Raw genomic sequence first — 17,107 nt, 5'->3', positions numbered from 1 at the left:
CAGTACAGAATAGATTTCATGTAAATCTAATGGAGATCGAATAAACAAACAAACAAACAAACAGCACGCCACACAAAGGTGTAATAAATGCCATGGAGCCACACAAATTATCTGAGCAAACATGCGTACCCGGACCCATGTAGGAAATGTATATGGCGTAATAATTGCTGGCTTCATTGATCATGATGTCTTTCTTAGGTTGTCTATTTCAAATTTTGAAAAATGTCAATGAACCGAGGAAAAAGTTTAATCGTTAGGTAGACAACCCTCTCCACCTGTGGTATCTGAGGCGTTACGACTGGGTCAGTGAGTCCGTTTCTTGACCAGTCTCGCTTGAGAAGTCTTGTTTCACGTGCCTACATGGTCAGGTAAAATGTTTGTCACAACAACAGGGTCACCTGACAGACCAGGCCGGCCTCGCTGTACCCTGATCACCCCACCTATCACCCCACAGACTTTGTACCCTTCCAAAGTCATTTGCAGGTGAAGGCAGCATGATGCAATGTTCAGGCTTATTATTAAAGTTTTTCCGGCTTTTTTTTTTTAGATCTTGACGCGTTTTGCCGGGCTGTCTATTCTCTCGTGATACCCAACGAAAAGCCGACATAATAGGAAGCCCGACAAAACGTTTAAAAGTAGAAAGAGGCCCACATCAATATATCAAACCTCTGTACAGGTTTACAGACGGACGTCCTTCTGTACAAGATAAGAGACTTGAAAACACTTGATAGTACCTTCAAGCTTTACTCAAACTCTACAACAAGGCCTAGGGTACATGTGGCTAAAATACGTATGGTACGTAAGGACTACGTAATATGGTACGTAAGGACTACTGCTACGACAATAGTCGCACTACTAGTTAGCTTCACTACATCACACTGCTAGCAGTCATTCCACTGGGCAGGAGGAAGCCCAACCAGTCCCTGACACGTGACAGCGAGAGATTGTGTAACAGGCTACACCACTGGCTACACTGCTAGTATATATATTCGCTCTATTGGTACATACATTGTATCTACGTAATGCATTACTACAATATCTATACCTTGTTACATTGTAGGCACTTTCTGACGCATAATAAGCAAAACAGCACTGTCACGCCCCCTTGTAAAAGGACTAATAGAAACACATGACAGACACGTATACGTATATTACTAGTACTGTAACATGGTCCAATATGTCACGCCTCCTGGCGGAATGCAGGTGAAACAGACTATCAGTTCAAAAAGATTGTGTGTTGTGTTTTCTCTAGCTCTGCATTACAAAATAAAAATAGTGGACGTTGCTTGACTCGGGATTCGATACAAACTGCACAGAAGAAACGTCATTGAAGGATTCATAAAATATTTACCATAAGGCATTACAAGGTTCTGTATTACTTGAAACGCATATCTACATGAAAGACCGTATTAGGAAAACGTTTTGGAGTGGACTAAGCGAAAAAGGTGATAAACATAAAAAAAAAACAATTAGCTCTTTGCATTGTCACACAGGAAGCTGACTTAAAGAGTTCGGCAGAAAAAAAAGCTTTTCCAGGATGGCGACTTGTAGTGAATTCTTCCTTCTCGTGACGTCATTCTGACGTCATCACTCCCTGACCATGGAGACTGTGGGGATGTCCGTGCCAACCTCCTGACCCTCTTGCGCAAGCGCACAACAAGGGCAACACAGGTGTAGTAACAGGTCTGTCACCAGGGAGCCCTCGATGCCCTTCTGTTCTCGAATCTTTCCTCGAATCTACAGAATCGGAAAAAAAGACGTTGAGATCATCATCGTGTATATTGGCACAAACCCAGACAGACTGTGCCAGCTGTATTTCACCATACACATTCTTACATGCAGTTTAATGTTGAATAGCCTGGGTGTCATCCCCCATAGTTTCCGTCAGTCTCTCTCTGACGCCGTCAGAGAGTTCATTTACTTGTCCAAGTTGTCCCTAATCTATTTAGACCGAACCATTCAACATCTAGCATGGGTGCCATCCTCCGTAGTGGGTGCCATCCACGGAATCCTTGGTAGCCAGCGACATTAGGGAGCCGGTGGAAAGTAGGGCGGATGGCACCCAGGCTAGGTCGGTGTTGTACGGTTCATATGAGGGACAAGTAATGAACTTTCCATTGGCATTTGAACACTGAGGGATGGAATCCGTGTCATTCATATGTTGCACAGTACAACAGCAGCCAGGAAATTGATGTTGAACGGCTCGGCCTAAAAATTCAGAGACATTACCCAAAGATTCAGCTCACTCAATACCCCTCCAACGCCCTCAGTACACTTCGACCTTGAGTAAAACCGGAAACGAATTCGAATTTCTAACGAAAAACAGATGTCTCCATCTTGAGGAACTAAAAAAAAAATCTCCCAAGTTCCTTGTGCTACAAATACCAAGGAGCATGCAGTCAACTAGTAGCAGGAGTGTCAAAATTGTAAGCTGGGGGCATCATGATTCATGAGGCATCTTGACGGTAACATCTTCACCTCTCATTAGTAAAGATAAGAAACATTAGCATGTGAAACCCAAGCTCTTTGTCCGGCGCTCAACTGCCTCAAGCCAAGGAGCATTAGGGTGGCGGACTACCTAGGAAGCCGGCGAAAAGCGAGGTTCAGCGCTGGTTCAGTCAGGCTACAGAAACATCTCACAGGACACATCTGATTGACACCAATTGTCAATGATCAATGATCACTACAAATTCATTATCGGGTGGCTGCGATATATTATATCATATGATCAATGAAAATTATCAGCTCTTTTGAACGTCAAAACGACTGCAACACTTCTCAGTGACTTTTTCTGGCGAGTTGTGAAGTGTGATTTGGAAATAAAAAGTCGGGAAGAAAAGGGAAATCGATCTGTCCCGGACAGGTGAAAAAACAGGATCCATGGGGTGCCCCTCCCGTGTTAATCCCCAAGCAGATGTTCTGAGAAGGAAAACTTGTAACTACTGATCAGTATGCTTGCGTGGCTGAGTGTGTGATTTTTCAGCTTACAGGCCAGCTTGTCGCGTGTCGAAACACTCAACAAGCCACCAAAACACTCTACGCCACAGTGCCAGCCATAGATAGCCAAAGAGCTGGCCGGTACGCCCTCCACACCACCTTATCATATCTCTCAGTCAGTGTGTCGTCATTTCCTAGAAGAAAGGCTGTCGGAAGCACTATGAAGGCAGGGAGGGCTTAATCCTGTATCAAGCGGCTTGGACTAGTGGTGAAGAATTCTGATGGGGGTGATCACATTCTGTAAACGTTGACCCTGAACTTTTCTGAGTCAACAAGCCTCCTCCGCGTGGTTTTCATTTCAATGTGGGGTCTGTTTTCGGACGGGGTGATCCAGCTGACTGAGTGGAAGGTGGAAATTTAGGACAGATTTTTTGCAATAGAATTCGATTTTGTGTGTGTGCGTACATGCAGATAGTACAATTAACGTAAAACCATAAACCTTCTTCTAGATACCGATCAGTCCTAACGAAACAGCAAAACTTTCACATATAACGGGAACATCAATGGACAGTCCCTCAGTTTACAAGAGCCGATTGACAGCCGCGCGTAAAATTACATGGAGATTCCAGCCCAAAGTCAACGTTAGTGGCGGGACTATCGTGTAGTTGTGAATACCGTAGTGAAACAGTTATTCCCTATAATACACTTTACGTTGTAGACGTTGTTGCAAACTTTTGATGTGGGAGAAACAACAACAAGGATATCCGGATGGGGGAAAACAACAACACTTGCAAAAGAAACATGACCCAAAGCTTGAGCGTCAAACTCCATATCTACAGAAATCTTTTAGTCAATGGCGTATACAAGTTTTTCTGTGCACTTTACCTGCGCCCTGAACCAGGCTCCAACGAGAGGCACCAGAGTTAGGACACCGCAGACCAGACAGTCCTCGCCCACGGCCTCGGCGTTCTTGCCCGCCGTGTAGCAGGGCGCCAGGTACGTGATGAGGCACAGCCCGATGTTGTCGAAGCACCCGAGCAATCCGTGGTTCCACTCGCGGGTCATCGTGAAGATGGGATCGTAGACGATTTTGTCGCAGTGGAGGAAAAGTAAAGAAAGGTCAGAGGAGCAAGGCGAGCTCAGTCTTTTCCCGGGGATAGACCAGTGAGATGCAGGGTAAGGCGGAGAAGAGAGGGACGCGCCCAAATGTGTACAATGTGATCCGCAGACGTGATGAGGACAGGCAGACCCCGGGGGCGGACCGCGCCTGTATCTGTGAGGGGGTGGTGAGAAGCCATCAACCAACGAAGGAACGCCCATATCCAAGGAGGTTCCAACTCCTCAGCCGATATTACTTTGGTCTTATGTTCACCGCAAAGTTTCGTAACTAAGAGTCGAAAACCGGCAAAATAACAGAGTAGAGAGACGTCGACTTACACTCAGTTGAGAAATCCAGGATCTAGGAGCGGCCCAAACTGGCATTCTACAAGTACAAATGACCACAAATTTCTACCGTGTCTAAGCCCAGCCAAAGAACTCTACTCTACTCTTTGTCCTTAGTTTTAATACATATCCACGACGTCTTTTATGCAGTTTTACAAATACTTAGTAACTTAGTAAGAAATATTAGATGATTTAGATCTAGTTGTTGCTCATATCATTTTGGGATGTTGGTAACTCACGTCGCACTGCTGTTTCCCAATATTGTGTAGACCCCTTTTCTTATCCAAGAAAAATGTTGTATACAGCTTTCGAGGAAAAGTAATCATTTCAACTTATCGTTTTAGTACAAGACCCAAGGTTCATGAACATTGAGCGGTCCCTTGTTTGGCTAGAAGCGCCCACACCCCAGTGCGAAGTTGACCTCCCAGAAGGGCAGACATAGCGGTCCAAATTTGGGGAGTTGGCACCTTCGTGGGAGGATGGACTGGTCCACTAACGTCGCGCGGGGGGCAGGGTGGCCTTTTCAAGCTGTACAAGATCAAAATGTGGAGAGAAGCTTGCCTATAACATAAGTCCCAAGAGCTGTGAAAGGTTGTCGAGGTTTACCGGTAATATCTTCTCGAGCTCAAATGTAGGTTCCTACTCCTGGCACATTCACACCAAACAGATCATACGGTGGCAAGGCAGTATCCATTGGCCAGAGGAGTGTCCGTTAGCCACCTTTGGTGTCTGGCAAAACGTCTCTGGCCAATGGATACTGTCTTGTCACCAAAAGGGATCTGCTTGGAGATTAATTAATGATGATACATTTGTGTACTAGCAATGAAAAAGGGCAACCCCTGAGGAAACATAGATCATGTACATGTCATATTATTGGTTGATTTTCTGGCTTCATTTGTCTTGTTTGTGTGACATCAAAGGGAAGAAGAGCTTCTTGTATGTCACTTACATGTATCTGTGATATTGAACTTCCTAGTAAAGACAAGGAGGTTTACAAGCAAAACACAACAGAGTTCAGATCATTCTTACACTTGATTTTTACCATCTTTACTTCAATCAAGGATGTCCTTACAGATCTCAAGTGATACAAAGGTAACTGGTCCAGCCTGGCAGTAATCTACTATAGGGAACAAGTAGCTGTACGATATTAACCCTTGTCCTGCGGGGCCCATATATATATGGGTTGCACATACAGTACCATCTATATAGTGCCCTGTATATGTGCGATTTGGGGGTGTTTCTCGTGCAACGCATCACACCGCAGCGAAACGCAACGAATGCGGAAGTAACTACGCCGCCGCAGGGCAAAAAAAGTCAAGGGTCTGTGACCTGATTAAGACATGAAATTATTTGAAAATATTGTGTAAAAATTGCCAGCAGGACAAGGGTTAAAGTAAAGATATGTAAAATCTGCAGTTTGGATGCAGAACAAAAGCATTATCATGATGTAAGTCAAAATTCCCAAGCAAGTCCCGTGGGGTGTAATTTACCTTTATAACATTGAGGAAGCTACTTGTAGTTCTGAAAACTTATGTGGTGCTTATGTGGTGAATAGGTCCTAGAATACCATTTGTAAAACAAATGATACTGCTCAAATTTGACAAAGTGATGTACAGCTGAAGTTTTTGTTTTGTTCAGGGGCAGTTTGGTCAATCATAAGGGATACACAGGTTCACATTACTGAAAACTCTATGTTAGGTATATGTACCAGCTATGCATGTCTATATATGTTGATGTTTTCTTCTGTTTATTGTGGTAGTGTATCCCGAGTGTACTCTGGTGGTGTGTATTTGCCCTCCTTGATCAGTTTGTCCCTCCTTTCACGGATGATCCTCAGTCGTTCTCTCTGAGAAAAATACAGGAAAGACATTACATTTTATGGGCATTAACCAATGTGGTGATAGCACATAAACTTGCTGTTGTTGGTCACATGATATGCACAATACTGGAAAGCGATGCAGTCCTTAGGACAGGATGTTATGCCAATGGTCCTCTGCTCATACTTGTTGGAAAGAGCTAGGGGAATTTCCCTGGTATAATAATTTAAAATCTGAATATACTGTACTGTAGTGGAGTACCTCAATTGCTCATCGAGATCATTTGAGCTTAACTGGTTTGAGCTCACTTTTGCTCTTCTATTTTCACTACTCTTTTCTCAGCAAAAATGCACTGATGAATAAAGACACTAACTTTAACATTGTGATCATACACTATTTGGGATATCTATAAATATTACTCAAACAGAAATCATTTTACTAAGGGTGTGCACTTTCAGAAAACATTTCAAAGTATATATATGATAAACCAACCTGCTTGATCATGTGGATGCATTCCAAGAAGTCCATATACTCTGGTTTGCACTCTCTGATGGCGCGGGTCTTGCCAATCCCACTGGCACACTCAATGAACTCCTGAGGTGGGGAAAATGTCATCATCATCATTTTCATTACTGCCCTACCCACAGAACTAGAACAGCAGGTTACTTGCAGCAAATGTAATCGTAAGAAAATCGTAAAATAAACAACTTTTCTTGTCATGGGGTCCAAATGAAGTTCACAAATCCATATTATCTAATCTATAGTATAACTTAAGAAGTATAACTTGAAACAGAGGGATCAAAGATAAAACTTACACCCAGTTTCTTCATGTAGTTCCTTTGATCGTATTCAAGGATCCGGACGAGTCAGACCATTTGCCAACTCAGACCAGTTACATGTAACTCTGACCAAGACTATTGACAAATGAATTGTTAGGGTTCGGACTCTTGGTTTTGGTCCGACTTAGCCTGATTAGCCATGGTCCGAGTTGACAATAGTCCTACTTCTCTGACTATAATTTGTGACTTGTCTGAGTATGTCATGTATAATAAATTTGACTAACCTTCTCAAAATGAAAACACCTGTGAGTTTGTCCCTTGTCATCACTACTGGCACCAGACAACATCCAGTTGTCCCATTTGTGGCCCAGGTTTAGGAGCGGCATGGTGGAACTCTGCTGAGATGGAGAAACCAAATTCATTAACTTAATGAATTTGGTACAAAATACCAAGAAAGTTGAATATTTTTTAAGCCTCCTTGAAAAATTATGCAGCAGCTGGATTGTACATACACTGTTACTGGTATACACAAAAGCAGACCTTCTTTGCTACCTTGGATAGTGAAAGGTGTCAGGTTCATCAAAATACTAGTACAGTGCTCTCCTGTTATTTGCATGGACGATTTGTCAGGGAATTTTATTCCTATAACAGGGTTAGTCCAATAACCTTAGGAGAGTCCACACGACCGACAGGGAGGGGAGGTCAGTTGGTTATGGATGATACTGGGCTGGGGCCAATTGAAACAACCACAAACATGATGTTATTGGTATTTATATACTCACTTTCACCCACAACTACATACATGTACCATATTCTAATCTTCAAGTCGCATTCAGAAACTCATAATGAACAGGGCTAACATGAAGATAGAAGATCAGACACATTCCACCTTCATACTGTCTACCTTGGTGTTGGGCAAAAGCTAATACCAAACCTAAAACAACAGTCCAATCAAGGACACCAAAAAGGAACAAATGACTTCTTCACACAATCATCATTGAGTGATTGGGGGTTCTCACCTGTCCAGAAGGAAGTGACAACAGAGAAAGTGTATGACAATGGAGGGTGCAGGGGTGATAATGAATGAATAACAATGGACTTCATGCTGATTTGCTGACATGCAACAACTTACATGTATTTCTTTCACGTATTTCTGGGTCAGTGTGCCATTGACTTGGAAATATTTTAGTCCAATATCAGGTTAAAGTCATAACAGCTCATGCAATTATGCCATGCAATTTATAATGTAGTGAATGGGAAATGGTTTGGGTTTTCAGAATTTTATGCAGATCCCAGGTTTATGCCAATATCAGTGATGCAAATAGTTGGTGAGCACTGTATATGTTACAACTTACATGAACAAGAAAACAAATTATTTTACAATCTTTTCTACTGCTTGTAAAATTTATGACTGTTATCGTTTTTCATCACTCTTGCTAACCTACAACAGCAAATATTAGCTATATCTTCTTCTTTTCATTACAAAGACAATGTTGTACCACTTCTGAATGGTTTGTCGCTGTTGTTGTTAGGGATCTTTTCCTCATATTACTTAGTAGTACTTACCGGATTTTTCACCAAACCAAGGAGAAACACCCTCTCACCCAAGGGCAAATATGGCGGACGAAGAACAACTCTCGCGGAGTCTCGCGACCAAGAAGGTCAAATCACAGTCTCGCGAGAACAAAATGGATCAGTTTATTATTAGAGTTGAAAGGCGTCACTCCACTTCAAAGTTGATTTCGGTCAAAAAAATACAAATTGTTAACTTGTTTCTTATAAATATGTAATGAAAACATTAATTTCATCAATTTTGTGTGTGTATACTCAATGAAAGGCTTGTTATTATGGAACTTTGAAGGTATTACCGTTGTGCCCCCCCTAAAGTGAATAGTTTAGCCTAAACCTGGCCGTAACGTTACCTTACTTCTCAGAATTTTCTGGGAGGGTGGAGTGCCAAAACTGGACCGAAACTGTATTGTTGTGGCGGTGGTGGAAGGGCAGGGACTATGGGGGACCAAAAGATCTCGGAAATGACAGCAGAGGACAAGCGGGGGATGTTCTCCCGTACAGAGAGCATGGCCCAGCACTCCAGCAGGTTGGGCTTTATAAAATTTTATGCGTCCTACATGTCCTATAATCTGATCATGTTCTATAGTAAAATCTAATTAATAATAAGAAGTTCCAGCGCCAGTGCAGCAGCATGTTGAAGTCAGGAACATGCCGCGTTACATCGTGCATCCAAATGTATCTAACAAAAACATGACCAGAATGACAAAAACATGACACGCTGTTGGTCAACACAAGGATTGGTCAACGTGATTTATTATTGTCCACCTCTGAATCTCAACCTGATTGCCACTCCCATTCATGTCATGGCTTATCAATATAATGAAAATAAAATTGTTAATTCATAATTTTCATCATCAGAAATGTATGTACACGTCTGCTGAACATGATGATGAATTGATGATGATGAATCAGTGAAAGTGATGCTACACAGATTCATTTTACAGGGAAATTCCCCTAGCAGTTTCCTACAATGAATAGACCGTTCTTAGACTGCAAAATTTCAAGTACCATATATTTTGGGTAAGTGACACAGTTGGGATTTGAACTCATGACGACTTGATCCAGAGGCAGGGTGACTAGTGCCCACTGGTACGTGTCAGATGAGACTCACAGAAATGCATACGATTGATATTCCTTACAAGTTTGGTAGCTTACAAGTTACATGTCTGTTTGTACGGCAGGTTGATTGAGATGCTGGACCAGATAGAGAAGAGGGTGGAGGTACTGAGAGAGCAGGCCTCTGCCCTGGAGCTGGAGAAGTCCAGCATGCTGGAGGCTCTCCACACACTACAGAACAGCAAGGATCTACAGTACTGCAGTCCTGGTCAGTACTGCTGCTTCTACAGCCTGGCAGTCTGTCATGTTCTTACGTTCTGGAAAATTTCACTTATGATATTCAGAATATTTCCACAGAATGGGTTACCAACGTTCTTCAAGCTGTTCCTGTCTTTGACATTTTATGTGCCTTGGTAGATGATGGGTTTTGAATAGTAGATGTTAGTGTGTTTGATATGTCTGTAATAGTACGAGTGGGTGAATAGTCAGACTTAGCTTACTTGCTTACAAATCAAAGCTGTATCATAAATCTGTTCCAGGTGAAAGGGAGGAGATCCAGATCACAGCAGAACGTCTGGTGTGTCGCTGCCTCACAGTGGACGTCTGTGTCAACACCGTCCGCAACCAGCAGCAGGAGGACGCGCTCCAGAGGGTCAACACCGTCCTGGACGAGATCTCTGAGAAAATCCGTGACGACATGCGGGCAAACTACGACACTCTTCTCCTCTACTACAACGCCTGCTGTCCTGACACCACAGGACCCATAGACCTTAAATTTCAGGCCCTGGTCATCGAGTGTGCGGCGGAGGACCAGAAGAGAATCAGGAAAAGGCTGGAGTCTCTTCTGAGGACTCTAGAGTATGCTGAGAAGTCCATGCCGAAGAAGTGAGGGAACAAGCTTAGCCCTCACTTGTTTGAAACAAATGTTCAGGCAGTTCTACTCCTTTGGTTCAACACCACAAAAAAGAGGGAGGGATTCCACCAAGTAATGAAGTCTCGATGTCAGGCTGGAACTATGGAATCAAATGTGGAAGTGATACAATATTCACCACAAGTGTTTAGTACCTATTGTGAGTTTCCATTGTTGCATTGAAAATACATGTATGAAGAGGTGTCACAATATAGATGGATAAAAACTGTATGTATGTCTAGCGTTTGCAAGATGGGAACAATGGACAATACACTGGGCAATGTATGTGACACATGAAATGATACATGTATATACTGTACTTTCTCACTCTACTAGCAAATAGGTGCTGATGACTTCTCTTTTAGTTTAAATACATTCAGCTTTTTTTCACTTTTAAACATCATCTAACCTTCTGTATCAATAAAGTACAATTGCACTGAAATTGGTCTGAATCTCAAGGGGAATCTCAACTGGAATTGTCATGGTAGAAAAGTGTACATATCCACGCATATGGTACTATGATACTATACCAAAATAGATGTAGAAATAGATGTTGCATTATGATTCTGAAGGCAGGTGTAAAGTAATCCTTTGTCCACATTGATGCCATGCTTTCAACAGAAAACATCAGCAACAAATTTTATATTCTTCAAAATATGCAATGAATAACCTGCTAAAAGGTACTTACAAATTGTATTGAAGATGTATATTGTTTTATCGTATGATTGTATATGTATATTTCAGCTGTATATATTCATTTGATGATGAGGTCAGTTTCTGTAGCAAATTGCTAATGATAACATGCAGATACTTAACCTGATTGATGTATATACTTAATATCTGCTTACTTTTCATGTTGCATTTAATGACTAGTAGTTCCTGTAGTTGAAGTACGGTAGGGGTAGGTTGAAAGAATGGATGATTTAAACTGACACATGTATACTATCACAACAAATTTTATACTAAAAGATCAATGTAGTGTCTTTTCCTTGCTGATAGCAATGATGGTGAAATTTTTGATGTTTGAAACTCTGAATAGTTAGATGTGATAACATCATTTTGTATGTTAACTATTTAGTATCATATGGCCAGTGAGACCTTTTAAAACTGATTTTTGCCATTATGATCAGCCAATATTAAACGTCTGACAAAAACTATTATAATGTATAATGTTTGGGCTTGTGATCTCATTTGTGTCAGTATCATTAAGGATAGAGGCACATGTACTACCCGGGTATGTGTAATTGCCTAGCACACAATGATGCCAGTTTAGTAGAGAAGTGTATGGTTGAAGTTTTTAATTCTGTTCCAAACAACTTGTTTGACAGCAATTGGTGCTTCTGTCACAAGACAAATAGAACAAGCCGTCCAATACAGCAGTTTGTAGCAGCTCTTAGCACTAAGGATCTAGTCACATTCCTTGTGTGATCATCATGTGATCATGTGATAGCATTCTTGGGAGGCATGCATGTGTTGTACAAAATTCAGCTGTCTTGTTATGGAAATGGCTTTGTTAGAGCCTTGTTGGTGGGTTGTTCTGTCACAGCCTGCCAGCTTGAAAATCCTACATCAACTTCATACAACAATGATGAAGGTGACTGCGAAGTTCGTTGCACTACAATCTTACACAAGTAATGTTCCAACATTATGGGTAGGTCAATTCTGGTACAGTTCTCTTTAAGCAGTAGATTGTATCAATGAGACAATGTGCAGTCAATGTGCTGTAGACAGTGGAACATCTCTTTCTAAAACCTGTTCAGTGCCACAAGTGTTCTGAAAGTAGTGCAGAGTTGCAGGTTACGGTACAAGTTGCAGGTTACGTATCTCACAATGAGTGTTAATAAGCAACAGCTACTGGTCTGAAAAGAGGAAAGCAAATGACGCAACCAAAAATTTCACAGATACCTTGACTTGCTTCATACGTTTGTTGTCCTTTACTTTTGTCCCAGCTCTAGTACATATCTAATATGTACACTTTTTGTAGTATTACTGACTAAACAGCTTCAATGAAGGTATTGATACTGGATGACTTGCTTACACTAAAAATGTTGTAAAATATTATGTTCATTTAGAAATCTTTAATCCTTCCAAGTTCCAACAAAATATGAGTGTAGGAATATTGTATACTATACTTGTATTACACAAACAGAAAAATGCATGTACATACCCAGATATCCTGCATTTGAGTGACAAAAATTCCTTTGCCACATGTAATTTGATTAAGTCCTGTATCTAATGTTATCGACATTGAAGGTCTAGCTACTAGTATTTTAAAGCAAGACTGAAACTTTATTATCAATATTTCTTACAACTTCAGGCGACATGGAAAGTCCAAACTCTTATGGTGTAAGAGTAGATTTGTTTTTACAGTACAAGGACAACATGGGCACAATGCAGCTTATTCTTCATTTTGGTTTGACTTGATAATTTTTTTGCACATTGAAGACACGACAGAGAAGCCACAGAAATCTATGTCTCCATCTTCTCAGGAGGAGGCACCTCTAGTCGGCGTGGCCCGTACAGAAGTACGTACGCACAGTGCCAGTCTCCGCCACCTGACAGCTTCAGTACGTCCTCTTCAGTTACAGCATACACCTTGTCATCATCGCACTTGATCCAGTCAGCTGCAATATGGCACCATTCAGAATGGGAATTAGTCAAATACACCAATCACTACTACTACTATTAAAGCAAATTACTTGTAAGGCTGGGGGTTGCTTACTGAAATCCAAAATTTCATTGTATTAAACCTATCTTAACTAATCTTTGACATTCTTGCTTCTGAAAACCATTTCTCTTTCCTACTTCCCTGAAAATTCATAGGTTGTTTTTTTTCTACTCAAAATTTTAGAAGTATGTACAATAACATTTTCAGAAATCTATACTACATGCCCTTCTAAATTATGTCATCATCATCTTCTCAATAGTACTAAAATTATGCAGCACTGACCGTCTCTCCTGACCCAGGCCACGTAGTGTCCAGAGGAGCTGGACCGGCCCTGGTGAGTCAGAACTGCTTGGAGCTCATAGTAACCACTGTTGTTGGAGCCTATGTCTATGGAGAAAGTCCCAGATGTCAGAGAAATACATGTTGTGACATGTTTTGTTTGTGTCTCAGAGATGTTCTTTGGCATACTACTCACCAATGCATCACAGTGCACATGCACACTTTAAGCAGTGAAGCAAAATTGTACTTACTGTCCCATTCATCCTGATGTAACTGGTAAGATTTCCAGACACAAGTACTTACCATCAGGGAAGTCGTAAGCCTCATACTGAACATCTTTCTTGTCTTGTGTCTCAACTCTCTTCCCCGCTTCCTTAGCCTAAAAAAGGAAAACAATTTGTTAGTCTTTGGTGACGGAACAAAGCTATTCCAAACTACCAAACATACAAAACTATACATGTAGGCATCCTTTAATGTTGTGAGATAAGCTGTATAAATGGCACTCGACTATACTGAGTGTTGAATCTGAGCAAACGATCAATCAGTAGACAAGCTGTGTCAGACATGCTCCTACCTTCTGGGCCTCCTCTACCTTCCTGTCTTCCTCCTCTTTGAACTTTGACCTGACGGGCTCCAACTTGGTCTGCAGCTCAGATGTACACATGTCGAACAGGTCCAGACTCATGGGGAATTTCACGTCCTGGGAAATAAGAAATAGAAATAAGTTCTTATTTTACTGTACAACACGACAGTCATTAGGATAAAAGGTCATGATCCACTCACGGGAGAAGACCCCTTTTTGACAAGTCTTGTCAGCTCTTGAGGTGTGGGTCTCCTCCATTTATTGTCCTACATGTATCTGAGGGATGTCCTTAGTCTAGCTAGTTTTAGCCATTTTCACCTCAGCAAAGTGAGGAAGGGGACTGAACACAGAACCTTTTGATTCTAGGTCAGTTTAGGTAAGATTGAAAGCATTTGGTCTTTGGAGAAGTAATAGAGGGTATAGATGTGGTCAGAAAAGTTGAGGCATACAAACATTACCTATACCTATACACTTTATGTTTCTGTAGAAGAAAGTTGGCCTCACCTTTAAGATCTTAGCATTCACATTCTCCTTCTCCTTGTAGAAGAATCTCACCATCTGAATTGTAAGGTAGGCTGGCAGCCGGCGCACTTTGGACTGAAAATTCATTTCAACAATAAGGCTTTAAGTCTCTCAAAGAAAACGCAGTACAAAAGTAGGATTTGGATGGTGCTCATTATCTTAACTATAAGTTCATCTTGAACAAGACAGCTGAGTGAAAAACTTACCGTTTTCTTGTATTGAGCGTCCCTGCTGAGGGATGGGGAGTGCTTTGTGATGATTTCTTCAAGTCGCTGTGAAGTAGAGAAGATGTGTATTCTTCAATGAAATGTTTTTCAGTAAATTAAATATAATGGCACATACAGTACAAAAGAATGTATGATAAAAATACACTCTAAAGTGATGGTCCAAGGTGCCCTCTCATACCAGATTAACTTTGAGAAATCCAAAACATTGATAAATGCGAATAATAAATCAATAAGTATGTGTAACTTACAGATTGAAGTCCTAGTTGCATATATTTCACATCTGCAAAAAGAGATAGAGAGGATAAAATCAAATCAATACACATTGGTAGCACTGTTTAAAAAAACTCCTAATTGCATCTGTTTAACAATGCAGTTTAACAACTTCTGTATCAGCATGAAACATGCACATTACAATGCACCTGATGAAATACACTGATAGGGAGAGTGTGACAATCCCTGCACAAGTCTCTATACATTTATTCAGTGATGGAATGAATTCAATGAAATGGGTACCTTGTGAGATGAAACAGCTAAGTTGAAAGAAAGTTTCAGAAGACGTCTTTTCCTCTTCTTCCTCAGATTCCACACACTTCATTCTGGTGATGTTGGAGTTAAGGAATTACCAAGTTTTTCATCAAGAACCTGCTCTTTTATGTCTGAAGTACATAGATTTTTAGTAAAACTACACCTGAAATTGTCATCATCAATTTTTCGTAATACATTGTACAAGTAACAAGTATGTACATCAAAATCTGCCTAGATAATGTGAGAGCATCATGGATTGATAGAGGCCCATTGTCTGAGGCACAAGACCTTTTGCTTCTATGCCACAGATTTTGTAGATGTAGATCAAACAATTTAGAAACTTTCAGAGACAGGCTGACTGGTGAGTTGTTAAGGATACGTAGAGACAAGTTCTCCTGAGAAGAACTGGTCCATAAACCTCTTCATCTTCCCCTGCTCTGGCACTGGAATCAGCTGAAGAACACAGGGGGGAAAAATTACTATTGTAACCAAATATTACAGCTTTCACCAAGATGACAATGAGATTATCTTTTCACCTCATTCTAAGGAGAAGCCACTCAGTACGGGGTAGTCAAAGTATCTGTTAGACTGTCCTCAGTAAAACATATTTTCTCACTTACCTCTGTTCCTACCCTCTCTACTGGAGGAAGCTTCTGCTGTAACATACGGACCATTTCAACCCAGCACTCATTCGCATCCTGAAACAGTGGGGAAGTGAACATGTAGATACATGATGGGCATTATGCAAGAGAAATCTGTACATGGATGATAAAATGACATATAGTCTACAGTCTCACATGTAGTCTAGTGGTTAATGACCCTGCCTTTGAACCAAGAAGTTGTGAGTTTGAACCCCAGCCATCATCACTCACCAAATATGCATGCTACTGGAAACTGTCAGAGGCAGGATCACAGACAACTGAACTACGGTATGTATGCTATGTGAATTTGTTTCTCCATACCTGCTGTCTGAAGCCGCCCTGCTCAGCCTTCTCAGCAAAGTGTGGGAAGGCCATGTGGAGGACCTGTAACAGTACGATGGGCGTGATGGTGGCAGAACCACTGTCCATGCTGCCGTTCAGGTCACGGAATGCTGCCGGCAAAAGGACACAAGAATTATATACAAACCAGGACTACCAAAGAAATGCGACATGTCATGGTGAATGTTATCAGGTCATTATTTGCTAATGGCAGGTGTACATAGAAACATGATTATAAACATCTACCTTGTGACCTCTACCACATGACTGGAATTTCTGCAGCTCAAACAAATAAATCATGATAATGGACTGGACTGGTATTGGAAAGGAAATATGTCCCAGTCTTCTTTACTTCATATCAGTTACCCTTATATAATTATAAGGCCATCCTGAATAGTATTGAGTAGAGCTGTGTACCTAAACAAATTTTAGGTACAGGTACAGGTACAGGTACACAGGTTTAGGTACAGGTCCGGACCTGAACCTGTACCTGAACAATTCGACCAATTTATATGCTCTTCTGAACTCCTTCAATAACAAAAAAAACATAAATAAACTTGATAGTTAAGGTTTATTCTTTGTTTATGGCGAATGCTCAGATAAAATATAGGTGTTTTTGTTTTCATGAACACACTGTCCTTACACAGGGACCCATTGTTAACCAGCTATTTACACATTTGAGGTCACAAATAGGCATAAAATTGGTGTGAAATTGTTTAGGTACAGTACCGGTACTGAGGGATTAGGTATTTTGGACCTGTACCTAATCAATTTTTCCGGTACAGTATCGGTACTGCGTACCGGTACAC

At 41.2% G+C, this 17,107-nt stretch overlaps 4 protein-coding genes across 5 annotated transcripts in view; 1 reads left to right on the top strand and 3 right to left on the bottom strand.

Annotated features, from left to right (window-relative positions):
- Positions 1–724: 724 nt before the first annotated feature.
- LOC109480713 (cell number regulator 3-like) lies at positions 725–4,194 on the bottom strand. Its single transcript, XM_019782949.1, has 2 exons — positions 3,823–4,194; positions 725–1,737 (listed from the first exon to the last, which is right to left on the bottom strand). The coding sequence occupies exons 1-2, from the start codon at positions 4,000–4,002 to the stop codon at positions 1,588–1,590; spliced, it is 330 nt and encodes a 109-aa protein (XP_019638508.1). The 5' UTR covers positions 4,003–4,194; the 3' UTR covers positions 725–1,587.
- Positions 4,195–5,774: 1,580 nt separating this feature from the next.
- On the bottom strand, positions 5,775–8,638 carry LOC109480719 (NADH dehydrogenase [ubiquinone] iron-sulfur protein 5-like). Of its 2 annotated transcripts, none has more exons than XM_019782960.1 (4): positions 8,543–8,638; positions 7,261–7,371; positions 6,690–6,791; positions 5,775–6,226 (listed from the first exon to the last, which is right to left on the bottom strand). In XM_019782960.1, exons 2-4 carry the CDS (start codon positions 7,360–7,362, stop codon positions 6,128–6,130), a joined length of 303 nt encoding a protein of 100 aa, XP_019638519.1. In that variant the 5' UTR covers positions 7,363–7,371; positions 8,543–8,638; the 3' UTR covers positions 5,775–6,127. The 2 variants fall into 2 exon arrangements, with proteins under 2 accessions (XP_019638519.1, XP_019638520.1); XM_019782961.1 differs by having other exon boundaries at positions 7,261–7,374; positions 8,543–8,634.
- A 213-nt stretch (positions 8,639–8,851) lies between these two features.
- On the top strand, positions 8,852–11,664 carry LOC109480714 (BAG family molecular chaperone regulator 2-like). Its single transcript, XM_019782951.1, has 3 exons — positions 8,852–9,074; positions 9,730–9,872; positions 10,144–11,664. Exons 1-3 carry the CDS (start codon positions 8,986–8,988, stop codon positions 10,491–10,493), a joined length of 582 nt encoding a protein of 193 aa, XP_019638510.1. The 5' UTR covers positions 8,852–8,985; the 3' UTR covers positions 10,494–11,664.
- Positions 11,665–11,782: 118 nt separating this feature from the next.
- LOC109480662 (ubiquitin carboxyl-terminal hydrolase 14-like) overlaps positions 11,783–17,107 on the bottom strand; it is a 13,801-nt gene continuing 8,476 nt past the window's right edge. Inside the window, exon 16 of the mRNA XM_019782891.1 lies at positions 11,783–13,138. Within this exon, the coding sequence (XP_019638450.1) occupies positions 12,984–13,138 (155 nt within the window). The 3' untranslated portion in view covers positions 11,783–12,983. The remainder of the gene's footprint in view (positions 13,139–17,107) is intronic.

Source organism: Branchiostoma belcheri, unplaced genomic scaffold (assembly GCF_001625305.1).
Source record: "Branchiostoma belcheri isolate BF01 breed outbred unplaced genomic scaffold, Haploidv18h27 scaffold52, whole genome shotgun sequence".
NCBI lineage: Eukaryota > Metazoa > Chordata > Leptocardii > Amphioxiformes > Branchiostomatidae > Branchiostoma > Branchiostoma belcheri.
Note: the sequence above shows the minus strand (reverse complement) of the source record. Positions and strands in the feature narration are given on the sequence as shown.

Excerpts from the sequence above, each read along its gene's own strand:
- LOC109480714 (XM_019782951.1), top strand. The coding sequence starts at position 8,986 with ATGGGGGACCAAAAGATCTCGGAAATGACAGCAGAGGACAAGCGGGGG. Across the intron at positions 9,075-9,729 it reads ATGGCCCAGCACTCCAGCAG|GTTGATTGAGATGCTGGACC; the intron begins GTTGGGCTTTAT and ends TTTGTACGGCAG. Across the intron at positions 9,873-10,143 it reads TCTACAGTACTGCAGTCCTG|GTGAAAGGGAGGAGATCCAG; the intron begins GTCAGTACTGCT and ends AATCTGTTCCAG.
- LOC109480713 (XM_019782949.1), bottom strand. The coding sequence starts at position 4,002 with ATGACCCGCGAGTGGAACCACGGATTGCTCGGGTGCTTCGACAACATC. Across the intron at positions 1,738-3,822 it reads GAGCCTGGTTCAGGGCGCAG|ATTCGAGGAAAGATTCGAGA; the intron begins GTAAAGTGCACA and ends CCGATTCTGTAG.
- LOC109480719 (XM_019782960.1), bottom strand. The coding sequence starts at position 7,362 with ATGCCGCTCCTAAACCTGGGCCACAAATGGGACAACTGGATGTTGTCT. Across the intron at positions 6,792-7,260 it reads GGTGTTTTCATTTTGAGAAG|GAGTTCATTGAGTGTGCCAG; the intron begins GTTAGTCAAATT and ends TCCCCACCTCAG. Across the intron at positions 6,227-6,689 it reads GCATCCACATGATCAAGCAG|AGAGAACGACTGAGGATCAT; the intron begins GTTGGTTTATCA and ends TATTTTTCTCAG.